The sequence below is a fragment of the Manacus candei genome, unplaced genomic scaffold, assembly GCF_025592945.1.
Source record: "Manacus candei isolate 608988 ecotype Guabito, Panama unplaced genomic scaffold, ASM2559294v1 h1tg000153l, whole genome shotgun sequence".
NCBI lineage: Eukaryota > Metazoa > Chordata > Aves > Passeriformes > Pipridae > Manacus > Manacus candei.
The window spans coordinates 3562623-3581785 of NW_026138201.1; the positions used below are offsets into that span (position 1 = coordinate 3562623).

At 40.8% G+C, this 19163-nt stretch overlaps 1 protein-coding gene across 3 annotated transcripts in view; it reads right to left on the minus strand.

Annotated features, from left to right (window-relative positions):
* ITPR2 (inositol 1,4,5-trisphosphate receptor type 2) overlaps window positions 1-19163 on the minus strand; it is a 241673-nt gene that overhangs the window by 154343 nt on the left and 68167 nt on the right. For all 3 annotated transcript variants that reach the window (XM_051772364.1, XM_051772363.1, XM_051772362.1), the window contains 9 exons: window positions 18409-18581; window positions 16582-16701; window positions 16292-16477; window positions 15404-15655; window positions 15042-15186; window positions 13964-14114; window positions 3070-3263; window positions 1235-1367; window positions 301-358 (listed from right to left, as the gene is read on the minus strand). In XM_051772364.1, the coding sequence (XP_051628324.1) occupies window positions 301-358; window positions 1235-1367; window positions 3070-3263; window positions 13964-14114; window positions 15042-15186; window positions 15404-15655; window positions 16292-16477; window positions 16582-16701; window positions 18409-18581 (1412 nt within the window). The remainder of the gene's footprint in view (window positions 1-300; window positions 359-1234; window positions 1368-3069; window positions 3264-13963; window positions 14115-15041; window positions 15187-15403; window positions 15656-16291; window positions 16478-16581; window positions 16702-18408; window positions 18582-19163) is intronic.

Consider the following 19163-nt stretch of genomic DNA (forward strand, 5'->3'; position numbering starts at 1 on the left):
ATACTCCTGTACATCATTTCCCAGCAGCCTTTTGGAACATGGCAAAAAACTTTCTACCAACTCTCTTACAACTAAGAGGATGGTCACTTCCAATCCCACAGCCATCCAGACCAACTGAGCTGTTTTCTTGTTTGAAATCCAGGTCTTTTCTGTCTATGTACAGGTTATACAATAACAAACAGCCAAAGGGAGAGAAAGGGGTGTGAAAACAGGCACAGAATAAAGAGAGGCTGTCCATGAGAAATACCAACACGAAAAAACAGATATATACACACAGAGGTAGAGCTTCAGAGAATGTACCTGCCAGCAAACATGGTTTCAGCTTGAGCTGCAATTTCATCTATGTCAGGAACGATTGCTGGGGGGAAAAAAATCAAAATAAATATTAAAAGAAAAAAAAGCCAGTGATCACTGTTTAATCTGTTCCAAATGGAACTCTATTCCTCTTTAAAGCAGATGGTATGAAGTAAAGGTCTAACTAGTCGTTCCTCAACTAGGCAAAATTCGCTGTCTGCAAGAGTAGCAGGGAAGAAACAGGACATGGGGCAGAGTTAAATTTTGGTTTACTGTTACTGAGGAAGGGTCAAATTGTAGAGATGAACCACAGCCACACGGTGCTAAGAGCTGTACTAACCGCCAGCAGTGAGCCACTTATACCTTTTTTATTAGATAAGCCAACCCCTCTAAAGTACATACATGAATTTTAGAATATTTATCATAAACCAAATCATTTACCACACTGACATTTTCCTTTAGAATACCTTTAATATAACTTACTACCCAGTGTTATATGTGTGCCCACCTCCAATTAGAACAATTCTCCCCTACTTCCAGGTGTTCACACAGACCTTTTCAGCACTTCCATGAGCATGGGAAGGCTCCCTGAAAAGTCACTTGCATTCCTGTACCACATTCACCTCACTTAAATCTGTCCTCCTCCAACCCCAACCATTCTTCCCGATCTACCCTCCACTCCATTTGTAACTCTGCAGCGTTTTGGGAAGAGCACAAATAAGAGAACAAAATGTCACAATGGGAAAAAGGAATGACATTTCTGTTAGAAGAGGAGAGGCCAGCAAAAATCTTATTTTCATGGAATTCCTTAAAATTTTCTTTTTTCCACAAGCTTTTCCACTTCAAGCAGCATGCGTCTTTCTGGTGTCATTAAACTCATTTTTTGCAGTCTAATTCTACATGGAATTATTTTATACTGTAACACAACAGCAACATTTACCTGAGGCAGTCCCTGGTGTGTCAGGTGGGGATGTTGTGGAGCAATCAGCGTTTTCATTGTTTTCCCCAAACTCTCTCTTATAGATAGACAGCATGTAGGATATTCTATAGTCCAGTCTGACACTGAGAATAAACTACACGGGGAAAAAAAAAAAGTTTTAAAAAAGACTTTTCTTCTGTCAATCCCTGTTGACACCAGTTATTTCACATTTCAGCTGCACTTCCAATGCCCCATGAAGACAAGAAGTGGGGCAGAGAGCAAAGACAGGCTCAAGGGTCATCCTCACAGTTGCCTGACAGCTGCCCTTCTGTTGCTCAGCTGTGGAAATGGAAAGTCATACAGGAAAAATCCTAATTCAGAGCTGGAAGTGCTACTTTTACATGGTAAAAGTGAGGCAAATAGCCAGGCTGGAAACACTAATACTGATTTAAGTCACTTGGAGAACTGACTGCCCATCAACTGACTTCAGTGTATCCCACAGGGATGCTCCCTGCCCACAGGAAATGCAAGCACACAATCAAACAGCTTTAAGAGCATTTAACGCATTTTATAATTTATAGTGGAGATGAAAGCACATGTTTCTTTACCAAGGCTGAGGCGACAGGTCATCTGAAAGGTGACAAATGGTGGCAACCTGTTTCTTTGGTTTATAACTAAAGTCAAACATACTTCCCAGACCCACTGCAATAGGATTTGTTTATTTTCCATGATTAAGTTACCCTGTAATTGTACAAGTAAGATTTTTAAAACTAAGAATTTTCCAAGTCCACACATAGTCAACTAAGTCTCTCGGGCCATCTGTATAATTCTGGTTGAGGGTAGAATGGAAACTCATAAGTAAAAAAGCCTTTGCTTAAAGCAATAGAAGGATAGATTGGGAATTAAATTATTATAAACTGAAATATTTCTTAGAATAGAATTGCTTTAATCATCATTGTACTAGCTATGTACAATAATACAATAAATCTAAAATATTCTTTAAGAGTAATAATGAATGGTAACATGATTTAAATTAATCCTCCTTCATTGCATATTAAAGGAAATCGAATTATTTTGTATTTCTTGTGAACTAGGGTCATATATATGCACATTTACTGTGATTTACCCAGCATATGAAAACTTGCTAATGCGCAGTAATTTGACCATGTGACTAAAATCCATAACCAACAAACCACAAGTTAAGTAACAAATTAGGATTAAACACTCTCCAATCCTAGGTGCTCTTGCACTGAATGTGCTGTGGAAAAAGAAAGGATGAGACAAAATGTGATTCTCTCAGGGAATGCATAGGACAAGGTCCTGGAATCATCCTCCCGGGCATCAATCAGTAGAGCAAGACAGTAAGGAGAAAAATTCAGTCATAGAAGCAAATGAAAATGAGAAGCAAAAGAGAAGACTGGTATTATTTAGGTGATTACTTCATAACACTGTCCTTCACCATAAGTTTTAAACTAAAGGAACCAAAGAAGGCAGTACTGAGGATACTCTAACAAGTGAGAGCCTTTCAGATGACAAGTAATAAAGTAATCTAAATCACCTATGAGAAGTCAGAACCAATGGGCTCCTTCAAAGGTGAAAATGGTACCAACAGATCCACAGAATTTATAGAAAACACTGAAACATTCCTTCAGGGCACAAGCAAGGAACTGCCCAAGGCAGTTGGGATTTGATACACAAAGCAAATGTGTGCTGTTCACACAGAGGAGTATTCTTCCTCATATCAAAGAGTTACTTTTACAGTGAACAGCCCAGTGAATAGCAAGAATTTGCCATTATGTGAATAAGTCAAGTCCTGTGAAATGTTTGCTATGCAACATTTCACCAATCATTGTTACCTGCAAAATCTCAATGATTTTCAGTTTGGTGTCCATTACTATCACATCTTCACTGTCTGCAGGGCTGGCTTGCTTGCTTGGGTGAATGCTTGGCTGTATATCAGGGGTGCTGATGGGAAACACAGACCCTCTGCTCAGCACCATCTGGGTCATCATCTCTCCTACCCCATGGATGGTCCTCATAACGTTGTTTCCTATGCATTAAACAAAAATATATATATTTGCCATGAGTATATCACACACGTCCCCATGTCATCAAACCCCCTTCCAGTCTCAACAGGCATACCGAATGAGAACTCCTCAATTCCTGATCAAACTCAGGAGAAGGAATTAATTCAAATTACCCAGTGGTTTAGGGACAAATTTCCTACACTGATTTTCCGAGGTGACATTTCTTACAGGTGTGATTCCTTCCAGGTCAGCAGGTGGAAAATATGCCAAAATATTTCCAGAGCTCTGTTAACGTGTTCAATAAATCATAAAAAGTAGAGCTAAAGAAATCTTAGTAGTTCACCTAATCCGTTCCTTTTGCCTGCAGGTATATTACCTACATCTAAAATAATTTCTTAAAGAAGTTTGTTTAACCCATTTTTAAGAATAATTAAGTAGTCACAGGAGAATGCCAGGCTTGAAGGCCGTCCTGAAGGTCAAACTAGTATCTGTAATCACAGTGCTCTTCATAAGTCAGTCATACATGAGGGAAAAAGTTATTTTATACTCATGTGGCAGAAACGTTATCCAGTCTAGTTGCAATGGTACATATCACTGATGCTGGTTCAGCAAAATTTACCAAGAAATAACTCTGTTCCCACAGATTATACTGGTCTTTATAGTGAATTTTGATGTGAAAAGCATCTCAGTGAATTGATGACTATCTCCTAACAAAGGTGGGGAGAAGAAAGAATGAGAATATTGCGCTACCTACCTACGTGAATTATATTCCTTTCTTGCAAAGCACAGATAGGAATGAATGGACAGAAGGAAGGGAAGGACAGCATCTCTTCACAGAAAGAGCACCAAGACTTAGATTACACCAAAGAAAAGACTGAAGGAAATGGATCTTTGCTGAGAGAAGCCTGAATAGTTCTTGTATGTCTTTTAGTGCACTTTAATCACCATGCCATGGACAAGCTTTACTCTCACTGAAGAGACCCTCTTCCCAGACAATTTGCTGTAAAAAGCCAAAGCTCTATTTTATTTTTGTTGGCAATATCCTCCTCTTATGCCCTTCTTTCTTCAATCCACAGAGCTCAAGTACTGCACGCAGGGAAAGAGGATGACTTCAGCCCTGACTTTTAAAGGACAAGTCACAAAGAATTTGCTTTTTCAAAGTGAATGAGGCAGATTAGTGTCAGGTTTGAGGTCCCATTCAGCATCTGGTCTGGTGTGCAATCACTCTGAATTGGTCTTTTGAAAATAACACTTTGAGTCCCTACAAAGGAGAGGAGGAAATGTATTTCTGAGTTTGCATGATGTCAGGAAAAAGAAGCTAGAATCAAACTAAGGGCTGGGTCCTCACTTTAGGCAGGCATAGAAAGTTCTAATTGTTTACACCAGCATAAAGTAAGTAAAATCATTCCAAATACCCTTCTCGTGGCAAAATGGAAACAGTGCATTTTCCTTTCAAGTCAAATAAAACAGCTTGGGAATAACAGAGTACAGATATATCTTTCTCTCCCACTCCCCAACCCCTTTCTCCCAGTGTGCTAAACATTTATTTGCGCTGACCACCACTCAGTACACCTGCGTAAAGCTACGGCCCAAGCAGAGGACCTTCAACCCTTCATGTACCTTCAGTTAAACTGATTTTTTGCATCTACTTAATCTTCAAACAATGAAATAAATTACATTATTCGTTTCATCCTGTCCTTGATGCTGATGTCCATCACAAGACCTGTAGACTGCATAGCTGCTTCATGGCCTGTAATACCCCTGCTCTACATCTCAGTTGAGAAGTCATCACAACATGGTTTCAAAAGAAGACCTTTCCTTCTATATAAATAGAAGGTATTTGGAACACTTAGGAATTCTTTATTAAATATCTTCATTCAATGGGATAAATGATAATTAAACCACTTAAGTTTAAGACAAGCCCAGAAGATATTCTTTCAAAAACTAGATAAAACTGCAGTTTGTCCTAAATGAGGCAGAAGAATTCCACTTTATCTTGTAAAGCTCCTGCTCACCCTTCAAGACTGAAGTCTATTTGGTGTAAAGTTAACAAAGAACTTTGTGTCTTTTGGATAAGGATATCTTGGGTGGACCTCAAATTCCTGGAGAAAGCAAGCTGGAATTTTGTCTAGAGCACACATCTGGCTTATTTTCTCAGCTGTCACTGGGGTGCTGCACAGGCATGGCAGGGAAGGGGACTGAACTCTCTCCATGACCAAGGAATTAGCCACTCTCTCTGCATTTCAAGATGACCCCCATAAATGAGGAGGCCACCTTCTCCACCTCTAAAAAGGACAGTGAGAGACCTGAAATAACAAAGACTGTGAGGGACTAAATGTAATATTGAACCCTAGAAAATCATCTAGGAAATAGAAAAAAATTACTGCTGTCCTTTCCCCTTACCCACAGAACACCAGTGGTCAAAGATGGTACAAACCAGTGTGAATCCCAACAGCCTCGTTGACAAGGATAAACCCTCTGTCCACAACATTCCTTTACTGCTGACCTTCATGCAACTGATTCTCAACAAACAGAAGAAGGAAAGCAAGGGATGATTAAGGTGGTGCTTATTATCCCTGCCATTTCAAATTGTAGTTCATTAATGCATAGGAAGGGATTCCAGTGAGAGAAAAGTCTACTTAATCCAGTTCAGTATTTACAGCTGAAATGGGTCGTGGCTCAATACTGCATGATTTCTGTCAATAACAGCAGTGAGACAAGGTGTCAGGAGTACCTCCATTTTCAAAAACTTTCTAACTGCTTGGTTCTGACTATAATTTTCAACTAACTCAGAGCAGGCTTGGGGAGAACACTCCCAGAGCTGAAATGCTACAGCAACTGGAGCAATTCAGCATTTCTTTTCAGGAAAGGTATTTTAGCAACTGTGTTTTGTAGGGTGCTGATGAAATGTAACCATCTCTAAGGAGCAGACAGCAGCCAACCAGCACATTCAGGGCTGGCAGTGAGGCAGCTGATGTGTCTCAACACTGAGAGGAACTGCTCTACTCTGTGAAAGAAGCCATGGGGATCATTCATGGACATAAAGAGTGGGGAGTAGCTTCTCTTCCAAAAGACCCCTCCCAGGTAATCAGTGTTCACAGTGCTGTGTTATCTGTCCAGCCTTGCAAGTCTAGACTGAGTTAAGCATGGATTTAAATCTGTCACTCACAAACATAGGGCCCACAGCAGTCTTGCTAGTGAGCTGCTTCTCCTTGCTACGCTTTTGTGTCCTCTTGGCTTTAATACAGTTATCTCAGCAGGGAAGGGTGTGTGTCTCTGAGGTAAGGCACACAGGAAGGTTACTGAGGCTTAAAGAGTGACTGACGATGTCCACTAAGCTTGCAACAATGCAAGACAAAATACACTGGCTCAATAAAAGAGATTTAAGTTCTTAGTACATATGCACACAATGACTAAAATAAGGGAGCCCTGATCTTAGTCAAAGCTCCAAAGTGCTTCCTGAATACCAATGACCAAAGAAAAATTAACTTACTGCCTCAGCTGGTTAACTGAGCTAAATCAGGAGAGAGAGCAAGCAGATGAGAACCCTGATTACTTTTGTGTGCACTTTGCCAGAGAAGCCTGAGCTGTGCCTTCATGTGGGACTGCCATCCTTAACCTGCTGACCTCAGCTTTTGTTGTTTGCTTTGAGGTCAAGGTATTAACGTTTATGTAAGTCTGTGAAGTGTAGCAGGGAGACAATGGTCATTGCAATGTCACAATGTTGGTGTGTGCAGCCAACCACCTCCCTCACTGGTAAACCACTGCAGAAGTGCTCAGAGCTGTGACTGACCAACAGAGGAAAACAACGCAAGGCAACCTCTATGGATCTTTTTTCCAGTTTTCCCTTCCCCTCTGCCAAGACAAGCCAGATGCCAAGAGCCTTCCCTAAGCAGTGGACCCATTAGGAAGGTCTCCTGTTGAATGTACAGTCTCACAAGGTTAGTCATAAAGAAATCACTATGCACAAGTGGTAATTTAAAGGAGCTGCAGATTGGCAGACACTGAAAGAACAGGAAAGAGAAGAATGCTTGTCATGTTTTGAAAAGACAACTGTGCATCTCCTTTTCATTACTTTTTATTACGGTGATCACAACTTCCTAATGAGTATCAGTTTCTGTCACAAAACTGTAGCACATAATCTCATACAATTTGGCACAATTGACAACACAACGACCTCTCTGAGAAGAAAGGCTTTTCAGAGGAGTCAATTATGGGAAAAAAATAGCAACCACCCAAGTAATCGAAACAGTGGATAATTTGACACTTCATTTTCTACATAAACATATTTTCTTGATAAGTCATTTACTGGTTGCAAAAAATTCTAAAAGCAGAATAGAAAAGTAAACAACAATCTGCTATGCAATGCAGCATGGATGGTAAGTGACAAAATACCATATTCAGTAGGAAAAACAACTGTCAAAGGCAGCCGGTGATCCATGCCTTTTCTTCAAATTGTTCCCAGCCAATTGCTGTGCAGAATCCTCAGTTTGGGCTCCAGGACCCACAGAATTTGAGGTATTTCACACAAAGTACAGAGAACTGTGCAGTGGGTTCTTACTCACATTGCTGTTCAGTCTTCCTGAACACAGAGGGGTCAAAGATGGATTCCCAGGACTCAGTTTGCAAAATTGCCCAGCTGTTTTTAGCTCAAACAGTTTTCTACAGTGCTCATCTCCCTCCTCAGAATTTTAAAAAGTGCCTATATTTTCGAAAGGATTTTAACACTCAGCAGCTTCATTAGGGATGGGAAAAGCTGGATGTTCAATGCTTCTGGAAAGTAAGTACCTACATTGGAGCTGCCATAGAGAATCAGAGACTATAGGGTTTGGGTTGGAAGTGACCTTAAAGATCACCTTGTTCCAATCCCCTGCCATGGGCAGGGACACCTTCACTATCCCAGGTTGCTCAGGGCCCCATCCAACATGGCCTTCGACACTTCCAGGGATTTGGCAGCCACAGCTTCTCTTGGCAACCTGTGCCAGGGCCTCACCACCCTCACAGGGAAGAATTTCTGCCCACATTGCTTTGGGTGCAGCCCAGCACACGGGGGGTTTCTGGGTGCCAGCGCACACGGCCGGGTCATGCTGAGGTCCTGAAGGCCTCCTTCCCCATCTACCACCCAACAAAGTCCTAAAGCCTTCCCAGTCCTCCTCAGCCAGTCTCACTTTTCCCCATGAATTTCACTTTTACCCACTGTAGCCCTGGTGAGGCAAAACTGAATTTTGCCAGTGTGCTGGGGGAGATTTAGGCTGGTTTCCAAGCTTACTACCATATTAGGGGAGAGATTTTGCCATGATGCTGAAAGTCCAAAATTTTACCATCATCAAAGTGAGTTTTCAGTAGAAAACTGGTTCAGGTTGTCTCAACCCATGTGCCAGTGTGTGTTCAACCAGGTTTTAAGGCAGTACTTAGAACAGCAAGATTCCAAGATGCCTTGGCTTTGTGGCTTTCAGTCAGACCTAAACTATTGCTCCACCACAAGCTTCCTAAAGCTTCAGGGTCATCCTAAAGCACACAACACCACCAGTCCTTGGAGATCCTCCAGCAGGGAACAGCATGTGCAGTAATGTGTGGTTACCAAGGGCAAAATTAAAAACCCTGTGGCAGTTTTAGCTCGACATTTCTTTGCCTCTGCTGATTTGGCTGCATTGCTTCATGTAGTTTAATTTTTCTGCATGAAAAGTTACAGCCATTTTTAAGACATATAATAACCATACTTCAGCACCTAAAGGAACACATTTTATTTCAAACCCTTTAGAGCTGTATATTATTTGCCAGAAGCACTAAGCCTTACAGCTCTGTTTGTGAAAGAGGTATTAATTTTTACAGGTTTTCTACAGAATTTGTTCATAAAGATTTCAGAACCTACCATAAACAGGCCAAGAATCACACTTTATGTCTTCACTAAACCATTTTTCATCACTTAATAACTAGCTGACCCTCAAGTAAGCCTCCCAGAAAACCTAATGCATGGCATTAAGGGCACATGGTGAGGTGTCACTTCTATATTTTATAGTCCTCAGAAATCATGAGGCAAAACAAAGGAAAAAAAAAAACTACAATATGCAATGCACATACATTTGCTACCCACTCCTTGAGTGCTTCTGGCCTCTCTAGCCTCCACTGACCTGCCTTCCCTTCTTGTATACAAATTCACTGCTGCCCAACCATGGTGAAACTCCACCAAACTTCACCTCCTCCTGACATTCTGCAGGTTCTGTTGATTTTGCCTATCCTCAAAACCATGAAGCAGTGTCAAGCATGGCTTTTATGCCATGGACATTAGGCAAAGGAAAAATACCAACATCCATCACCGTGCCAGCCTTGAAGGTAAAAAGCATCATGGGAATCAAGCCTTCTAGCTGAGCTACATCTGTAAGAGGGATATTGATTCCTAGAAGAGCAATGGCCTCTGGAATCACATTAATGCACAGGACTCATGATAAGGGAGAGAATAAGGGGGAAAGAGAAACGGTTCATGCCACAGAATTAAGCTCTCAGAATGACCTCCCCTTTGGTCTGACAGTGCTCTGAAGTTGCTTCACTGCAGACATCTGTGACTGACACAGGTAACTTTCCTAAGGGTTAAATCTTTTTTTCCTCTTGTAACCTTTCTTTTCTCATAAATCACTGGTCTAAATTACTGCTCCAGTCTGCCAGACAGCCACTGCCTCATTAGGTCTGCTAATCAAGGTATGCTTCAAGAAGATATTTCCAATTGTTAACTAGACAAAAGAGCAGCTAACAGACATAGGTGAAAGGCTGAGAAACAGCACAGTCATTTCTAATAGTCATGGATGAAACCTGGTCCTTCTGGATCACCAAGGACCCAAAGGAACCAGAGAAAAGGCAGTTCTAGCAGTGGTCTCACTGGTGCTTCTAAGCACTACACATGTCTACTTGCAGCCAAGAGGGCTGGAAGAAAATGCTACCCAACTTCTTGCCCAGTTGGAATTGAGGGACTGAGCTCCTGGCATTTGTCTGGTCTAGTAAAAGGTGCCCCTGCCATGGCAGGGGGGTTGGAACAAGATGATCTTTCACATCTCTTCCGACCCAGGCCATTCTATGACTCTATTCTATGAAATCATTCAAAGTTAAGACACACTGACTGAAACAAAAAAAGTTGGTTGTAACATTTTCAAGTCAATTCATTTTTAGGATGTAATCTAGGTAAGAAGCATTTCCAAAAATACATATCATTACTTTTTCCAGGATCTTTTCTCACAAATGTTTCCAGCCAACTTTCCCCAATCTGTCTCCGTCAAATAAGGTCACACCTGAAAACTACATGCATGCTAATTTAATTCTGGATGAAGGAACTGACAGTGGCATTAAAATCAAGCTTTTTAAAGCAAGTAAGGTATAACATTTACATTAATATAAGGAACAACAGGACAAGAGGGAATGGCTTCAAACTGACAGAGAGTAGGTGTAGATTGGATATTAGGAAGAAATTCTTCCCTATGAGGGTGGTGTGGCACTGGCATAGGTTGGCTGTGGCTGCTCCATCCCTGGAAATGTCCAGGGCCAGGTTGGATGGGGCTTGCAGTAACCCGGTCTAGTGGAAGGTGTCCCTGCCCATGGCAAGAGTTTGGAAAGAAATGGTCTTTAAGGTCCCTTCGAACCCAAATCACACCATGATTCCATGATCTGTTTAGAATCTTTTCAGAACCAAGATAGAGAAAAACTCACACAAAATATCAAGGACTACCTCAGCCACCAAGGTGGCTCAAAACTTAAGCAAAGCTTGGAAAATGACATCTTCAGGTAAAAGGTTAATTAAGTCTTCATGCAACTAAGCCTAAAAATACATCCCATTTTGTAGATTTGCTTCAACAGTTCAACACTTGTCATATATACTTCCTTACTTAGCAAGCAGTTTTACTGAAATAAGTGGGTCTATTTAAGAAATAAATATTAAACATGGAAGAAGGCTCCAGGTTGCTGGTTGAGAATCTGGTTGTTTCAATTTTGAGGTGCAAAACTCCAGGCAGGTTTCCCACAGCCAAGACTCACCACATTCTTTCACCCATCATTAATGTATTTCCCAAAATCCTGACTACAATTTTTTGAGCTCAGCAGTTCCCTACAACTTCACATTCCAGGAACCAGACATTGGAAGTTTTTGTTGTTACTGATCTGGAACAAGTCAATGGCCATAACTGAAAGGCAGTACAACCTATCTGTTCCCGAATTTATTTAGCATTGATTTTCCCATGGAAATCACTACTTTTTAACAAAACTAAAAGGCAAGACCTGTCATGTGAAATACATAAATCCTAACCAAAATTCTTCTGTAGAGATGCCACCTTTTATCTACTACAGTTGAAGAATAGTTATCACATGACTTTTTCATTTGGTCAAGCCTCCTTTCAAGTCACTTTTCCTAGAATCTGAAAATAACTGCGTTTTTGAATTGGCATAGTTATTGACAAAATATCGCTGTTAAATATACGTTTAATATTATTCTGTGCAAATTTACAGTAAGATAGTGACGAAAATTAAAAAATACAGAGCCTGAGCTGGTATTCAGTAGCACTTTCCCACATTAGAGTTACAGGATCACACCCCTAATGCTTGATAAAATTTAAGCATATTTCTTTATATCTATAAAGATTGGCTGTCAGTGTTTGTCAAAATTGGAGTTTAGAGCTACATTTCAAAGCTCTAAGCTCAAAGAATGAAATATGTGTTCCTCCTGATTTAAGCTAATGCCCAGACATTTGTGATCACTGACTGGATGCTTTAAAGAAAAAAAAAACAAAATTACCAACAAACAAACATAAAACCCCAAACAAAACCCCATAACTTTTATAAACTCTCAAACTTATAATTTACTTCCATATATCTGCAGTATATACACAAAATTACAACAGATACAATCTTACCTTTTTGTTTGTTTGTTTAAAGAACATCAATATAATGAGTTTTGCAACTCAAGGAAGGTAGTTTTCCTTAAAAAAGGAAGCTGTGTACACCTGCACATCCCAAGAACATTAATGTGTTGGAGGGACACACAGTATTGGACCTGCTAAAGTCTGGAGAGGTATGGAAGAATGGATACTGACCTTTTTTAAAGGCAAGAAGTCACCCTCACCCCTACCTGACTGGAGGGAGGGTTCCCACCATCCTGAAGGAGGGCAGGGAACAATCCATCTGTCTGTATTTTATGGAAGGTATGAATAAGAAAACACTTTCCAAAAAAAATTAACAGACCATTCTGATTTTAGAAAATGCCAACACGTTTTCCAAAACCTCAGAAAACCCAGACTTAGGTAATTTCTACTTTAATCCTTTTTAACAGCCTAACAGATTGGTATTTTAAGTTAAAAGAGACAATAAAAAACCAAGACAGGTAACCAATAAAACAAGTAACTTGTTCCAACAACTCAGTTTTCTAACAGACAGAATATCTGTGTGAAAGGGGAATGAAACCCTTCAACAGAAATAGAAGAGAATTAAGGATGAAACATGATTTTATGGGTAATGAATGTGAGTAAAAACATTGAATGAGATGTATAATCAGGATTAAAGACTTGGGCAGAGTGAGAACTCAACACAAGAACCACATCTGCATGTTCCATGTTGGCAATAGTGTCAATGGAGTCAAACTGTGTCCAGAGCCATTTAAGAAGAGAGTCTACAATGCAGACTTTCAGGGACAAAAAAGCAAAACATAATTCCAAGTGCCTGAACATACAGTCTTTCCTCTAGTGCTGTGGAGGGACTGCAGCCAGCTCCAGCAGGACTTAGTGTGCACTGCACTGCAGGAAAGACTTCCAGAAGTTTGCAGGAAAGTCTACTGGCAGTGATGGAGGGAAGATCAAGAGAATCAAGCATAAAACATCTTGGTTCAGAGATGACAGTGACAGTCTAAACATCCCCAGAGCATGTGAACCTTAAAGAAGGAAAACATTATAAAGGATGGCACATTCCTGCAGGGCACCTGTGGGAGTGACTGAGTAGAAAGATGATTAGAAAAACTCAAAAGCTGGGAAAACGCCTCCCAGAGAAAATACAAAATAATTGTTTCAAACAAGACAGCTCATCCATTTTGGTGCTGTGAGCCAGCTGGTTGGCAACACCAGCTACATATTAACACAAAATTTGCCATCAGTCAGTCTCCTGGACCCTCAGCCCACACGACTGTCACACCTCTCTTCCACACACACAGGAAAACTAAACTGCTAAGTTTCGACACCTTCCTGGCATGCTCATTCTTCAACCCAGTTGAAAGCCACGGAAGAAAAGGCAGTGGGTCATACAGGATAGTCCTGGGGTTAAAGAAAGGATAATTTAAACTGACCAACACATCCTCCTCTGGGCTTCCATCTGGTGCTTCTTCAATTAGGGCACCAGTAACATCTTTTCTCCCTTTCAGTGAAGTGCTAAGATGACTGATAAACATTTGTGCCACTGTGCTCAGGCAGCTGCTGTTTGAACTTGCTTGGGATGTTCACTGCAAGGAATACTGAGGCTCAGAACAAAATCTGAAAATTCAGTTGCAAATAAGCAAAGCAGCAGCAACACCAAGGCAGTGACCACAAGTCAGGAAGGTTCCTTTTACCCAACCTTCTTAATGTACCCTGCAATACATTCCTGTAGGCAGGTTATGCGCGAATAAAGAACCTTGAAAGAGTAATGAGATGTTCCATAAATTATTTCCAACCTAAAAAAGCTAATTGCACACTGGAACAACAGATTTTGCTGCTTTTCTCACCTCCATCCTGAAACTTGCTCAGCCTTTCGAAGTAGGACGATATAGGAACTTGAACAATATCCAGGATTGCCAGCAGCGTCCGGGTCAGTCTGAGGAGCTCACTAAAACTATAAAAGCCAAAGTATATGAGGTTTCGAGCCAGATGTACCACCTATGAGAAAAAGAAATTAAAAATGAAGGAAGTATTGACAACCTTTATGGTGTTCAGCTGTGCAATCCATGTTTCACACAGCAGCTTCCACAGAGATTCAGATCTTGAGTGCACTCAAATTAGCACAAGTCTCTCCACTGATTTAAGTGGGCCTTGGACTAAGGTGACATTAAATGTTTGTCAGAGTTACACAAAAACAATTGGCCAGTCGAATTACAGCAAACAGCAAATCCAAGGTGAGATTTAGGAAGGTTTGGAAGGATACAATTGCACCTGTGAAAATATCTAAGATCAAGAAGAAGGAAATTATTTAAAGAGGCAGCAGCTGGGGAAGATGGAAGTCAGAAAAAAGATAAGATGACTCTGGTAAGAACAGAGGTGATTTCAGGTGACCAAAAGCAGCTGTGACAAAGCTTGGGAGGTGGGTTGGAGAAGGAACTATAAAAGCTGGAAGCATTTCCCCTTTATTCAATGTTATTTGAATCCAGAAAATTTAGGCCTATCTAAAGTTTCTGTCAGGAATTTCACACAATACTTAAACCACAGCATTAGGTTATTTTCTTCACTGTAATATCTTAGAGAGAATAGTACTTACTTATACTGAAGAATCCTTACACGTTATTTCACTAATGTAGAAAGAAAGATGATATGGCCATTCATCCTCCCACATATCCCCTCTCCCTCCACCGAAATGCAACCACCTCAGGAGAAGGTGGGAAGGGTTGGAAAAATACAGCTGTTTGACAGCAGACAAGAATATAATTTTCTGCAGTAACAGTCATCACCAAGAACACTGAAATTAGGAACTGGTGCTTCTTCAGGCTACTTTGCACCAACATTTATTCCGCAACTGCCTTTATTTTGAAATATGTCAACTTAGCTGAAATGAGGAGTACTGTAAGTAGGATGTAGATAGCTGAGAAGTACCTCAAATGTAAGTTTATTTTTCTCTTTGTCTCCAAAAGGAAAGGGCTGATTCACAACTTCTTTCAAGTACTCTTCTACAAATTCCATAGTTAGTGCAAACTTGGTCTTCATTTCATTCCTCGAAGAATCAGTGAAGGAATCATACCTACAGTGCAAGGCACAGAAAAAAGGAAAACTAAACATCTATAAAAACAGAGTGAAAAATAAAACCCATGGAAGTCTCCAAGAGTAACATTAATTAACAGTTCTGTGCTCTGCTACAGAAACATCTTTTGTCAACATTAGACATCTACAACCATTTTGTCCCGAGAACAACCCTACAAAGTGCTTTTGTACTTTAGTCTGAAGCACTTTCAACTTACTCATGGATTGTGATCTTAGTAGGAATTTCAGTCCACAATCTGGCATATTTGACAGGCACCACAGATTCCTGAGGATCTCTGTCCACATGCATGTGTAGCATCAGCCGACAGAAAGAAGCCCGGAGGTCGTAGGGGAGGCTTTCATCAGACATGCACCGTAGGATCAAGTCTACTGAGAGCTGGGCAGAAATCTGGTTAATGGCGAGATATTGGCGGTCCAGGCACATCCTTGCAAAGAGGTTAAGTTGGTACCTTAAGAAAAAAAAAAAGGTAGTAACATGGTATTCAAAGAAAGCAGTTGGAAATGAAACACTGCCCCTCAAAATCTCATTTTACAAACCTAATATCAGCCTTGCTGGTATAAAGCCTCAAAAATTACAAGAGTGACTTTGCTAAACAAGGGATTGACTTGCCATTAAAAATGCTAATGTCAGGATCCAGCTCCCATGAAGACTGGGCTCCCTCTGGAAGTCAAAGGAAATAGTTCAGTGGAAGGCTGAAGCACTTGGACTATGTGTTTTCAATCAGTATAAGACACTGTTCCATTATCACCTTTTCCCCTAATCCTCAGGACCCTCAGGACACTCCTCCCTCAGACCATGCCTTGCTTCCAGGGCAGCACAACCTAAAATTAGAGCCCAGTAAAGAAAAGGTGAGAGGCAAAATGACAGAGACACAGAGAGCTGTGATGAGCAAAAGAAACTCTAAATTTGCTTGGAAGAGACAGCAGAAACTGTGATGCCTCCTGCAAGAAAAACTTGAAACTAACTTTTAATCCCAGTTTCTGTATGACCTGGTTTCCTTTTTTTGATATTGGCAAATGAACTGACTAAGAACAGCACTGGAGGCTTCAGAGAGTTTACATTTTGCCTGAATAAACAGTTTTACCTGTAGTAGGTTAGAACTTCTAAATCAGCTTTCGTGCCCTCCTTCGCCTCCTGAGCCAGATGTCTGATGGCTTTGCCATGAGGCTCCTTGTTGCTGTCAATCCAATAAAGCCACACTTCCTCTTCATCCACATCATCTGAGATGACTGGGCATTCCAAGGGATTGTCCATTTGTGTTGAAACCAGCCTGCAAACACAAACCATTTACAATGGAGCCAACAGCAAACTGCTACAGATATAACAACAGAGCAGGCAACAAAAAGGTGCTGTGTTCCAATTACAGATGCTCACTTGGTCTGAATGAGAATGTCAGCATTCCCTGGGCTCAGCATAAACTTGCAGATGAGTTCCTGAGTTACTGGTATTGCTGTGGTGTTGGATACACACAGGTCTGACAGATAATCCAAGAATCTGCAGGCAAAAAAACACAGATGCAACAGAAAATGAGATTTAAAATACTACTCAGAAACACTGCAGTAGAAATCCCTAGCAGCCAGTACTGGAGTATGGATGCTCAAGGGAGCACAAATCACAATATTTATCGATGTACAACTTTTGCCAATTCATACTTTGCAACTCACAACAGTGAGTCTGAGCAGCCTGAGGCTGTCTCAAGTTTGGCTGGCAGGGGAACTCCACTGAAGGTCACTATGCTTGTCAGGAACCGAAAGCAAGAGCACTCACCCTCACCCATCACCCCAGCAGGTGACATTCCCTAACATATATCCCTAACCTAAGTAGCAAGAAGATGTTCCTTGTGCTGGAGACAGTCATGTGCCCTCTGGGGAGCTCCACTGCACGGGAGGAGACCACACCTCCACCTTCCAAAGCTGCCTTTTAAAATCTCTGAAGTGACGCAGCCAACAATTAGTGAAGTATGAACCAAAGAAGGGTAGGGGTTGGAAGCAACCTTAAAGATTATCTAATTCCAACTCTCCTTCCATGGGCAGGGGTGCCACCCACTGGACCAGGTTGCTCAGGGGTCCATCCAACTTGGCCTTGAACACTTCTGGGGAACTCTAGGCAATCAGAGAAGAGTGAAGACCTGGCAGGAGCTGAACATAGGACCTCTGTATTCAAAGAGGTCATTCCACGTAAAGCACAAACAATGAAGTTTTGCAAGGAATTCAGTCTCCTATGAATTTTTCCTCTCAATCTTAGGTCTTCTGATGTTTAACAAGGTTCAGGCTGAGGCTTTCCTCACAGTTGGGGCATTTATGAGGTATCTGGTTTTGTCTCTTTTCCATGGATTCCTCTGTGTGCATTAACAGTACTACAGTCTTTGCCTCACTGAGATATCAAAAGGGCTTGTTCCCTCTATGTAGGTCCTTCTTTCCATGACAATCCTAGGAACTAAGTATCCCTGAGCCCACCACTCCTCTAGCAAACGTAGCCAAAACTGGGCAAGAGGCTTAAGAGCTGGTGGGGGAGCAGATATGAGCAGGTACACACACACACACACACGTACATATCATACATTCCGCTTCCTTAGAAATCCAGGTACAAAAACTTTGACCATCTACTATCAGCCATAAAAACAGATTTTCCAGTTTAAAAAAAAAAAATCCACTTCTTTTATATTCTGACCTAAAGCTAATAAAAAAAAAAAAATTCAAATGAGCGAAGTTCAAGGCCAGAATTTTTCATTTGGAACAAAATTTGGTCTAGGACACGTTTACTGGGATTTTCACTGCTCTAGGTCTGACCTGGAATCAGAACCTGCAGAAAAACTGGTATTAATAAAAGCTTAGAAAAACTGCCATCTGTGTAATTTACATCAAGATTATTGGCAGGGGAAACAACACAAGTGGCAGTTTTACAGAGGAGAAATTAAACTTTCTGTTTGTATCTCTTTGTCCCAATCTGAAGTAATACGAAATTTTCAAAACCATCTTGTGAACTATAAACCGTCTTTTCAGTAGGTTCTGAAATGCAGACACAGTCAAACCCCAAGACTAACAGGTAGTACCGATATTTTCTATGTGGGTTTTTCTGTTTGCCACATCAAAACTGGGAGAAAGAGACATCAGAGCAATGAATAGCAGGGAGATTCACAGCTACTGCAAACACAAAAACCTATCAATAGAGAAAAAGTAAGTTGTGTGGACCACATCAAACCTTGGCTCTCGATTTCTCCTGAGTAAATTCACAAATGTCTCTATTTCTTTAGCTGTGATGTGTTTCTCTAGCAGTTTTCTGTTGTTGTGCAACAAAGCTGTGATGGTGTCTTCTGCCAGAATATCATAACCAATCTGGGACTGCATGACACAGAAGTTCTTAGCAATATATTCCTGAAAAAAAGGAAAATTCCCATGGTGAACCACTGAGCAGTAATGTTTTTATTTTAGAACCAGAGGCGTTCAGCTCAGTTAATCAAAATAACCCTCAAAACTTTCCTCTCTGAGCTGGCCTGAACAAAAGAACATCTGAACACCTAAAATATGTACCGCAAGGAACAGATTCCATATTAGGGATGACCAACTCTTCTTATTCTTTCATATACCAGAGGAATGAATCCACGAAAATATACATAAAATTCAAGAAATGGCAGCTAATTTTTTTTATAAGGAAAAAAAACAAAAGGTTTTTATATCGTTTAAGAAGCTTTTTTCCTGAGTTTTCTCTCCTTCCAAGACAAAAATATTTCTGTAAAGCATTAGAAATAAAACAAAGAAGCCACACACAGCAGTTTGAACTTTTATCTCTAGTCCTTTTAGTCCATGTTCTGAAATCCTTTTTGCTCACAGGAAGTCTCCAGCAGTGGGAAATCAGGCTACCTGACAGAGCAAATTCTGCTCTGATTCACTGCCATCCCTCTACAAACACAGAAACAGATAGTTTTGCAAACTTCCCACTTTATAGTCTAGACTCCA